Below are 11,583 nucleotides of genomic sequence, written 5' to 3'. Positions count from 1 at the left end.
AGATGGGGAACAATAGCCTTTCTTTTCTAACAATGTCCTTTTTAGCACTTTTTTGTTTTTGTTGTTGTTGTTTTTAGTCAATAAACAGCATATAAATCTGAATGAACCTCATTGTTAATTATTTGTATATTAAATTAGCTGTTTTACATCACACACACACCCCTCCTTAAATCTGCTCTTTTTTTTTAAAGCCTAAACAAATTTCTGACTTTTACATAACCAAAAAAAATTATATTATTTAAGTGCTGAAGAAAAATTCCACGCAGTGTGTCGTAATCCTGTCCTCATGTTCATCCAATATGAGCAGCTATTTATCTGTATAATCATCGAAATGTGGTGTAAATACCAGGAAAAACCTGGCACGCGCTTGCCCTCTGCGGATATTTCCATATTGACACATTTACGCAAATATTACGTTTAAAAAAAAAAAAAAAAAAAAAAAAAAAAAGGCAAATCATTTCACTCCGTCAGAAGATCGTTTGTCTTGAAACAGAGACTGTATTGAGTTTTAAGTTCAATGTGCTTTATGAGAGATTCAGAGCCGATTGAGGTGGAAGCTCCGCCCACGCGCGTCACGCCCCGCCCACCGGTCGCGCTTTAGAGCAGCTCGGAGGGAAAAGAAAGTTCAATGTTCTCCAGAGATGCGGCGGAGTCACGCGCAGAGCTGCGGGTCGACGGCTGAACACGCAGAATGCGCCGAGGACTGCGGGTGAAAGCGGAGGATCGAGAGAAGGACCGACTGTCCTCGTGTTTCTGTCCTCAAGCCGCCGCATGCATCAGCTCCATTCCGTTATCCGTGTGTACGCGGTGAAGTGTTAGTATTATTATTGACACTTTCTCACGAGCAGATGTGGAAATTGGACAGATGTGTTCTTGTTGAAACAATTTGTACTGGGAATATAAATTAGTATAAAAAACATTCATCTACTGGGACTTATTGGTGTAGCCTATGTGAGGATTTATTTATTTTTTTCTTCTGCTCTTCATTCATAAAAACTCCATCATGGAGGCTTCAGCACTGAAGCTGGTCATTACTCTATGGTGCCAGCTTGTGATTGCAGCCTACAGTCTGGAGATAAGTGCTTATGACTTTGAGAGAGGGAGACCCGCTAAATGTGAGCCGATCATCATCCCGATGTGCCAGGGCATAGGATATAACATGACCCGGATGCCCAACTTCATGGACCATGACAATCAAAAGGAGGCAGAGATTAAACTGAACGAATTCGCCCCACTGGTGGAGTACGGCTGTGATGTTCACTTGCGTTTCTTTCTCTGCTCTCTGTTTGCACCCATGTGTGCCGATGAGGTGTCCACGTCCATCCCTGCTTGTAGACCCATGTGTGAACAGGCACGTCAGAAGTGCTCTCCTATTATGGAGAAGTTTAACTACCCTTGGCCTGATTCTTTGAACTGCTCTAAACTGCCTACCAGGAACGACCCGAATGCACTGTGCATGGAAGCGCCAGAGAACGACACCAAACCAGAGCCTAAGAAAGGAGAGGGAATGCTTCCGGTGCCTCCGCGACCCAAACAGCCTGGGCCGGGAAGTGGGCGTCCAGGGGGTTCCATGGGGGTCTGTGAGAACCCAGAGAAATTTCAGTATGTGGAGAAGAGTGAGTCGTGCGCTCCACGTTGCTCTTCAGCCGTCGATGTGTTCTGGTCCAGACAGGACAAGGACTTTGCTTTCATCTGGATGGCTGTGTGGTCCACTTTGTGTTTCGTTTCCACAGCTTTCACAGTCCTCACCTTCCTCTTGGACCCTCATCGCTTCCAGTACCCTGAGAGGCCCATCATATTCCTCTCTATGTGCTATAATGTTTATTCTGTAGCCTTCATCATCCGCTCAGTAGCTGGGGCAGAGAACATTGCCTGTGACCGTGAGAATGGCGAGCTTTATATTATCCAAGAGGGGCTCGAGAGCACAGGCTGCACCATAGTCTTCCTCATCCTGTACTATTTCGGTATGGCCAGTTCGATCTGGTGGGTCATTCTCACACTCACTTGGTTCCTGGCTGCAGGAAAAAAATGGGGCCATGAAGCCATTGAGTCTCACAGCAGCTACTTTCATATGGCCGCCTGGGGCATACCTGCACTAAAGACTATAGTCATCCTGACAATGCGGAAGGTGGCAGGCGATGAGCTGACGGGGCTGTGCTATGTGGGCAGCATGGATGTGGGGGCACTAACAGGCTTTGTCCTCGTGCCACTGTCCTGCTACCTCGTCGTCGGAACGTCATTCATCCTCACCGGCTTCGTTGCACTTTTCCACATTCGCAAGGTGATGAAAACCGAAGGTACCAATACGGAGAAGCTGGAAAAGCTAATGGTTAAGATTGGCATCTACTCCATCCTCTACACTGTTCCTGCAACCTGCGTCATCATTTGCTACTTCTACGAGCGCCTGAATATGGACTACTGGAAGTTCAGAAGTCTGGAGAGCAAGTGTATCATCTTTCCAGGCCGAAGGAACGAGGACTGCAGTCTGGAAACGTCCGTGCCCACGGTAGCCGTGTTCATGCTGAAGATCTTCATGTCACTGGTGGTAGGCATCACCAGTGGTGTGTGGGTGTGGAGCTCCAAGACTTTGCAGACCTGGCAGGGGCTATGTAGCCAGAAACTGGCAGACAGGACTAGCAGGAAGCACTGCAATGGAGGGAGCTGCAGTAGCAGCCACTGCCATTACAAAGCCCCAGCTGTAGTACTGCACATGTCCAAGACTGACCCCTACTCAGACTGCCCCACGCATGTATGAGAAGAACTCGAGCGTGTGTTTGTGTGTGTGTGTGGAGCCCCACTCAGCTGAAATGGAGAGAGTGACCTCATCAGTAATGTACTCTGCGGACTTATACTACTCCTCCCTGCGTGTATGACAGTGTTTGAGAGCAGGCTTAAAAATTGTTTGTTCATGTTAAGCAAAGTAAGTGAAAGTTTGAACAAAAATGGACACACAGACCGCTACACGTTGCAGCTTTTCACTAAAGAATGGACTGATGATCAGTGTTTTACAATTAAAAGGAATATGTTTATTATTGCTTTCTGTAGAAGTGCAAAATCTAACCCGTTATGCAGTCCTTAATCTGTTGCACACAAACACGTGCATGGAGGTATAAGACATGTTCTTGTCCATATTTAGCTCCATTCGTGGCATTTATGTGTTTTCAAAGTCCTCATAGCTCTTATTTATTGTGTATATATTTAATTTTGTTTGGTCTTGGTCTTTTCAAGGAATGGCCCATATCTCTTTGTAAACAAGTTATACTGATGGGCCAAATTAAGAAAGAAGTGCCTTTTTTAAAAAAAAAAAAAAAAAAAAAAAAAAAGATATTAAATTATATGATATTTTGTATATCTGTGTCGATTCCTTTACTTAAGACTAAAATAAGTTCCTTATACGGTACAGGTGCACAGGGGTTGATTTGCATTGATAAGACTGCTCACTGATACACACTACGACTAGCATTTAAAGACCGGCAGTGTCCTGGAGTTAGATCCGCCCCCTCTGTTCAGGAATGGTTTGTTCAGGGTATTGATAGATTAATAGTCAGAAATACACGTTGCAGTGAAGCTTAGTTTGTTTCCATCTGCAAGATTCATCATTTTTCAAATTCAGAGGTGAAATCTGAAAAGCCTTTTTTGTTTGTGGAAATTTTTGCATGTGATTTCATTTAACTCACTCTTCATAGTGGTCCCTCCATTTCCCCAAAAACTACAAAAGCACACGCCATCATGATCAATACGGGGTATATCGGTCACATCTGGTAATACAAACATAGTTTATTTCAAGTATATTTGATTTTAAGTATGATACATATGCTGATAAACAATACATTTCTTTGCAAACGTTTTCCTCCTTCAGATGGCATGTTAAGACATAGAATCAAATAGCCCCTTAACAGTGTAGAGTTTTTAATTCTGTTGTTGCTATACACAAATAATGCTATTATTTCACCCTAATCTGTGAATGTATCGTGTTGGACTGTTGCGTTTGCATTCAGGGGAGCAGAAGCACAGAAGAAAAAAGCCTCTGATTCTTGTCTTAGACTTGCCACAAGATATAATAGGACTTGGAGAAGTTGGGTCAAAGCAATGCAAATATTTAGATGAAGTAGCTGGTTTGCATGTGAAAAAATGGGCTCTGGTTCAAATGCAAATGAAACCTTGAGAGACTCTTTCAGGGGCTCTAAATGGAGGGGGCTCCCTCTGAACTGCCCATTCAAACTGGGGCACTGTGAGACACGAGGGTTCTACCAAAGCACAGCAAGTTTTGTTAGGAGGCATGTAAGACAAGGCTGAGCCTAGAGATTAGGATTAAGAAAACTTCAAACTGTCTGATGAACATGCTGAGAATAATGCACATGCTCACTGTATTTAAGTCACAGGTAGTTAATGTGTGCATTTTGTGACATGTTTTCTTTCCGCACTGTGCATTCGAGCACATTTTTCAACACATGAAGAGAATCATTGAAGAGCGCGAGACGACAGTGGGCCTGGGTTTGTCATGTCAGCATTCATAAATGTTGAAAATGAAAAAAATTTCAAAATCGTGTTGAGACTCAAAAATTGGTGTATTTCAGCCCGATATTCAAAATCCAACCACGTAGCAGCCTACATATATGTAAATTAGTCGAAGATAATGCGTTACAGCTTGAGAGCTACTCTAACTTTACAGTCATCCAAATGCAGTCACATTTTCCTGCCAAACTCTAGAAGTGTCAAAAACGATAATATATTTGGATTATTTGAGAAGAAGAATCATACAAATGGCAAAATTATTGTACTAATATGATGATAATTGTACACCTGGCCTCGCTGCTCCACGTAAGTCCCGCTTTTTCCAGACCTTTGATGTGAGCCAGTCATGCAAATGAGATTATTTTCCCTGCCGCTTGATCCGGAGCCTGACGTCTTCCAACTGTATGTCTTACTGTTTGCCTCTCCAGCTGCACTTGAAGCATCTACTGCCTTTGAAGATGCACCTGAAGATTTTATCCGTTCAGATATTTTTAGCCATGATTCACTGTACGCTGCTTCGTGTAGCTGGTCTCGTGCACATACTTTATCACGATGGTGTACGGGTGTGAGGTAAGTCTTCTGATGAATAAGTAGAAAGTCATATTTGGTCACATAACGAATAGGTACGCAACTGAACGACTGAAGTTGCATTTGTTGAATGCTTAGAAAGAAAGTCCGTGCGTTCCTTGAATACAGTTTTACACTGTCCTTACATAACCTTGGCAGAGCCTTACTTTCTTTTTCTTTTCTTTTTTTCCACCAAATGAATCAAATAGCTCGTTTTTAGTTCGTCCTACATAGTAGAGGTTCCTTGAGAAAACAGTTGTCAATTTCAGTCAGCCGTTAAAGAGACCGTTCTCTTTAACAAGTGTTTTTCCGACACTTTTGTGTCAGAGCCCAGATTACCGGGACACTAATTGAACACAATGACTCTCGCCTCATGTTAGCATCCTGTGTTTCAGAATCTACAGAGTGTCCAAACATGTCTGCATCACTCACATGGCCAGTGCTAGCCTGTTGCTTTCCCTAGCCTTGACTGATTAGATTGGTGACCTGTTTATTTTGGACCAAGGTCTTTCCACTATACATGACAGATAAGTAAGCAGGGATCAATAATTATTAACACGCCTCACCATCTCATCAACACCGAAGTCAACGATAGTTCTAGTTTCTGTTTCGTGAAGCTTGCAAACCAATAGACCTAGAAAGATCTTTTGTGTATAGGCAATTAAGTGTTGTATTTGTACATGCTGTTTAAATAATACTTTTTCACGAGGTTAAATTTGGCCCAGGTTGAGCGATGTTACTCATTTATTTAGCTCGGTTTGAATGAAAATGGGTTACAATAGCAGTCAGTCCCCTGGAGGCAACTTTAGCAAGTAGAGCTTTCTTTTCATGAGCTGTAGTGTTCAAAGGAGTGCTGACATAGTAAAGTCGGTGGTGCTGTTTTATGGCTGTACGTGTTGGGGTTTTTTTTCAGCTCAGGTTGCCTCTCCAGAGTGGGGTCCTTTAACATTCACAATGCCAGTAAACTGCAGCTGGTGAGAGAGAAAGCATATGCGAGTGAAAGTGTCACAACATGGAACTAATGTGACCCTGCCCACAGACATGAGGTCAAAGCTAGCAAACATGCATGAGCACACATGCTCACACACACACTCACGCACTTGTACTTACTTCATTAGCTAATTCTCTGGGTTGCGCAACCTTTAATTATAGATAGACGTTCCCTGGTAGTTCACCTTTCCCTTGTATACCAACCTTAAAGTGTTTTTAAACTTCATTTCTATCCATAGCGGCTGTAACATGTGTGTGTTTACCATAGACAAGAATTTTGTCAGGGTTCCATGTAGTAATAAAAACTGAACAGTTAGTTCTAATGGAAATCTAATGGTAGTTGCTTTCACAGAGACGGACATTGACTGTGTTGGTAACCCCTTAAAAACTACTGCTTATAGATGTAAAGCTTAATACACTTAAAGCGACCAAACAACAACAACAAAGAAAGAACCTTAAAGAATTTCCTACATGTTTTTGTTGGTTATTAATCCAACAACTGGCCTTAGACTTCAATTATGACTGTGTTTCGAGCAAACAGATTTTCCATCCCTTTCTCAGTACAAAGAAATAAGTTGAAATGATCATCAGTGGCAGCTGCACATACACTCCAGATTCAATGGACAGGGATTAGGTTGAAATCCTGGAGCACTGCTTTGAGCAGCATTTCTCAGTCACTCTGACACACATGGTTTTTCCCATCATCTACAGGAACTGTGAATATCCTTAATGAGCTACATCACAAGTGCTAACAGGGAAAAAACACAAAGCTGCAGGAAGACCAGCATTCAGACTAAGAAATGTTGATCACCCTCCGGTTTCCAGGCCAAGTTTACTCGGCAGTAGAACAAAGTTCGCAGAGATTGTGTGAATGTAAATTTCAGGAGTGTAAATTCTTGTCTGATCAGACGGAGTCGCTTCCATGTGTCTGATAACAAGCACTCATTATGGGATGGCTTTCCCTACCCCACCTCAGCTTATCACCCCGCCAACATCCACCCAGCCCTCAGGAAAGAAGAAAGAGAAGGAGAGAGAGAGGGGAATAAAAGCACCCCTCATTACACCCATTCCCTCTCCCCTCCACCGCCCCCAGAGTACTATTCCTTTCGCACTGTGTTTTGATGTGTAAATGAGCGCATTGAAAAGCTGCAGGCCCAAAAGAGATGCTTTCCATGAAAAAGCGGCAGTCGCAGCGCAGCGGGGTCCATGAACCGATCCGTTCAGCTCAGCATGGGTGCCCACTTCAGTCTCACACACACACACACACACACACTTACATATACACTCAAGTATATACGAAGTGTCTATGCAATTGTTTTTTTTTTTTTTACTTCATTTATCTTTTAGGAAAGAAAATCTACAATAGATATACATTAACACACAGGCTACACATAAACAACCACAATTCCAGATACTGGAAAAACCAACACATGCTCAGATTTAAAATCAACCCCTCCTCTGATTTCACTGATATATATACACATACACAATGGCAGTAACTATAGCTCTTTGCTCACATATCTTGAAGTCAGCACAAATGAACGTGTCAAGTCTTTTACAAACCAGTTGAAAACCTTGGTGTGAAATTGGGTAGTTACGTCCAGGGCTAAAATTGCTTAAGGTGGAAAGGCAGACCAAAAAAAAAAAAAAACGGCGGTCTATGCACGGCAGGAAACTATGCATGAAAATATGTTATAATATTTTTAAAACAAACACTGAAATTCTCAGAATAACACAAAAGCTGCCCAGAATCCAGAATATTCTGCAATTTTGGAACAGAGAAGCCATTGTGTGAGTTCATGAACAGTTAGTGCCCAGAAGTGAGAAAAAAAAAAAAACCATGCACAAAATAAACTATTGTAATTTTCAGAGGAAGTGGAGTTGAACTGCCCATGACATGTCACACCTCTGGCGTTCTGTATATAACCACTGTTCTTGTTTTATTCTAACCCATTAATAACCTTTATGTTCTGTAGTTAATCTAATAACAATCCCGAACCCACAGTGTCTGTGTGATTTCTAAGGCCTTGTATTTGTGAGAGCTAATGGAGCATGGACGCCATGTTCATATGCTCTCCAAACTTACTGGATCTGTCAGATTTCATGATGATGCTTCAGAAAACCTGTCAGCTTTGTCCGGTCTTGGAAATGATCCATAATGTAAATCAAGTGTGTCTTGATGTGACTTGATGTGAAATAGAGTCGCTCGAGTCTTGCATGTGTCACCCAAGCTTGCTCTGAGGCGTTTGCTTGTGTGCCGAGTCAAACCGAGCAGCTTTGTTGCTCTCATCCAGAGGGCCTAACAGCTCCTTCCGTGTTTCAAAGTGGCGCCCGCGCATCCTGACGCAGACGTTTTCTGGAAACGGCAAAGTGACAAGAACTCGTCAGGGCCTTTCATCGCCGGCTTGTCATGCCACACCATTACAGGCTTGCTGTTATGTAGGTCACAGAGACTTCTACCAATTTTGATTTCTGTTGCTAGGCAGCCCACCTCTCTAATCTGCCTCACTGATGTCTCTTTCTTTCTCCCTTTCGTCTACTGATCCCTCGCAATCGCTCCCTCTCTCTAGAGAGAACGGGATCGCGAGGCATCAGGAGAAAAAAAGAGAGTGGATAAACAACAACAAAGAGCGATGAACGATGTGGCGTCATGGCCTGCTTTTAGAAACATGGAGATGGCGAGTGAAATGGAGAAAGAGGGTGTTTAGTCACCCTCTTCCCACAATACACCTTTCGCGATCCCGGGCTCTTCTCAGCTGAAAGCCTGTAACGTCTATTGGTGCTTTCTGCACACATCCACACCTCTTCATCTAATAATTACACACCCTCTTTCTGGTTTCTATATACACACTTCCTGAGAGGAGAGCATGGCTAGATGATAACTGATCTGGAATCAATCTTGTCCAGTGTATTCTGGGCGATGACTTGCCCTCATTCAGCAGCCAGGCTGGAAATTTTTCACCTCACGCTCTGCCATGAAGACTAACCCACTGGGACTCGTACTCCAGAAGAGAGCTGGCACATCTCTCTCTCTCTCTCTCTCTCTCTCTCTCTCTACTTTTTCCCTCTGACTGTCTCCTGAGAATGCTAAAATATTCTGTGTTCCAAAGAGAGACACAGAGAGAAAAAGAGCACCATGCTTGATGATGCCACTTTCATCTTTTTTTTTTCTCCTTCTCCTGTTTAACAGAGTTCAAAGGATGCTATTTTAAATCAAGCTTGGATATAAGTGCACGTGTGTGCATAAAGCAACAAACCCACAGTTACTCCGAGGTACTTCTGCAATCCGCAAATGCACAGAAGAAGTGTATCAGCGGTTAAATGAAGGCAAAGAATTCAAAGGCAAAGACAAGCCAAGGCAAATAAAAGGCGAAGCAACTGCTTCTAGGAAGTGATAGCATCATTAGTGAAATCGGTCAAAGAAATTTAGGAAAACGCATAATTACTCAGTATTCCATTTCTTTTCCATGGAAATATGATTGCATTTTATTTCCTGCAAATCAGTCCAGCATATTGCATCCTTTTTTTTTTTCTTTTTTTTTTTAAAAGATTGGCCTGACAAAGAGTCAGCTACTGAAACCCCCATCAAAGGAAGCAGTCGAGCATTTTAAAAGCCCTGTCGGTTGATCACTCGATCTTAAATTCAAAGTCGCTCTGGGTAAGGATGTCTGCCAAATGCCATAAATGTAAATTCTTCTTCCCTTTAAAGTAAGTTGCACTTTTAGGTATTTTTTTTTTGCTACGTTTTACCTTCTTCATAGAGTCAGCTTCAAAACACAGTAGCCGAGTCACAGCCTTACAATCAGGATGCTGTCACAGAAACATACAGTACTGAAGTAAAGTTTAAGGCACATGCAAAGAAATGCTGTAGAGCAAAGATGCCTTCAAAAATAATGAAATTAAATGTTTCTACATTTTTAAAAAAAAATACCGTAAAGAGCAGTAAACAGTAGTAAATGATACAAAGTCAATATTTGGTGCGACAAAAAAATAAACAATAAAAATAGTAGTCTCGACTAGAATTTGCGCCGTTTTATAAGGAAATGAGCTGTAAGTGTTATTGAGCATCTTGCAGAACCAGACACGGTTCTTCTGGAGACTTTGACTGTCGCACTCGCTTCTTATTCCTGCAGCAAAACCCAGCAGCCTTCATTGTGTCTGAAACGTGTCTCTTACAGTTTAATCTGCTGCTTTCTTTTCTGACGTACAAACATTTTTCTGTAGCATTAAATTTTGTGCTGGAAAACTAATGTTTGGAAATCTAAAATGTTTTTGTACTGACTCGATAATGTACAAGTCATCAAATACAAATCTATAACAAAGTGTGTACTAAAAAAATAAATAAAATAGGATTCCTAAGTCTTCTGCACAGTACTGTATGAACTCTGATTTGGCTTTTAAAATGCTTTAAGCATCTTATTTATGACTTTAAATGATTAATGCAGAATGCAAAAATGCATGCTGACTCAATAATTATAATAAATAAACCCTAAATCTTGCACCGATATTTAACTTACAATAGGTACGTTTACATGCAAACAAATAATCCGTTAGTAATCGAGTTAATCCGATCGAAAAGCCTTCACGTAAACACCTCAATCGATCCGAATGAGCTTGATCCGAATGAAATTTTGATCTGATTGATCTGAAATAATTAGCCGTGTAAACGCTTGAATCTGATCCTTTTCTCAACCGGATTCAAAAATACCTCGTGTACAGACAGACACTCTGGACTTGCGCAGAATTTTTGTTCGTGATATATGTAATGCACATGTAAACGGATATTTAAATCGGATTGCAATGTTTAGGGTACATAAACAGTACTTTCGGGATCTGCAATCGGATTGATGTAAACATACCTGTTATCTTTAGCATGTGATTTGTTCGGAGTTAGCTAGCTAGCTAAATGTTGTATTTTAAACAGGACTGTGTTAATTGCTTGAATAGATGGTGCTGGTTATCTGTTAACATTAGATAGTTCATTGATCTTGCTAATCATCGATTTGTTAGCTAGCTCTCTAGCATGGTCTATTCCGCTCTTATTTATAGCTAGGCTATTTTTGTGCCTCATGACACTTTCCACATCTGTTACTGACATTACTACAACAGGTTCTTTCTTTAATGTTTAGTAAAAGCTAGCTGAGTAGAATTTCACAACAGTATAGCTAGTTAGCTGTACCCAGCGAAAGTCCTTGTATAATTTACACTCTGAGAGAATGTAGTTCAAAGAACCGCAATGTGATTTAACGCGCATACAAAGTGAATAGCAGAGAAACATAATGGCTGAAGATTATCTCCATACTGAGTTTTATTCACAAGCATGGTCTTTGTATAGATCTTGAGAAAGGTAAGACTTTTGTGCCCTTTTTGTTCTTTCTTCATTCTTTCCCTTTCATTCCCTCCCACTCTTCACTCTCTCTCTCTCTCTCTCTCTCTCTCTCTCGTATTGTAAGGGCTGTGTAGAGGCGTAGATAATGCTTTAAGAGAACTCTATAATGAAGTTAACCCTCA

General features: G+C 41.6%; 1 protein-coding gene across 1 annotated transcript; it reads left to right on the top strand.

The window, feature by feature from the left end:
• Positions 1-604: 604 nt before the first annotated feature.
• On the top strand, positions 605-3,320 carry fzd9b (frizzled class receptor 9b). The gene has a single exon (XM_017465112.3). It carries the CDS (start codon positions 1,004-1,006, stop codon positions 2,753-2,755), a length of 1,752 nt encoding a protein of 583 aa, XP_017320601.1. The 5' UTR covers positions 605-1,003; the 3' UTR covers positions 2,756-3,320.
• The last annotated feature ends 8,263 nt before the right edge of the window (positions 3,321-11,583 follow it).

Source organism: Ictalurus punctatus, chromosome 4 (assembly GCF_001660625.3).
Source record: "Ictalurus punctatus breed USDA103 chromosome 4, Coco_2.0, whole genome shotgun sequence".
Lineage (NCBI taxonomy): Eukaryota > Metazoa > Chordata > Actinopteri > Siluriformes > Ictaluridae > Ictalurus > Ictalurus punctatus.
Note: the sequence above shows the minus strand (reverse complement) of the source record. Positions and strands in the feature narration are given on the sequence as shown.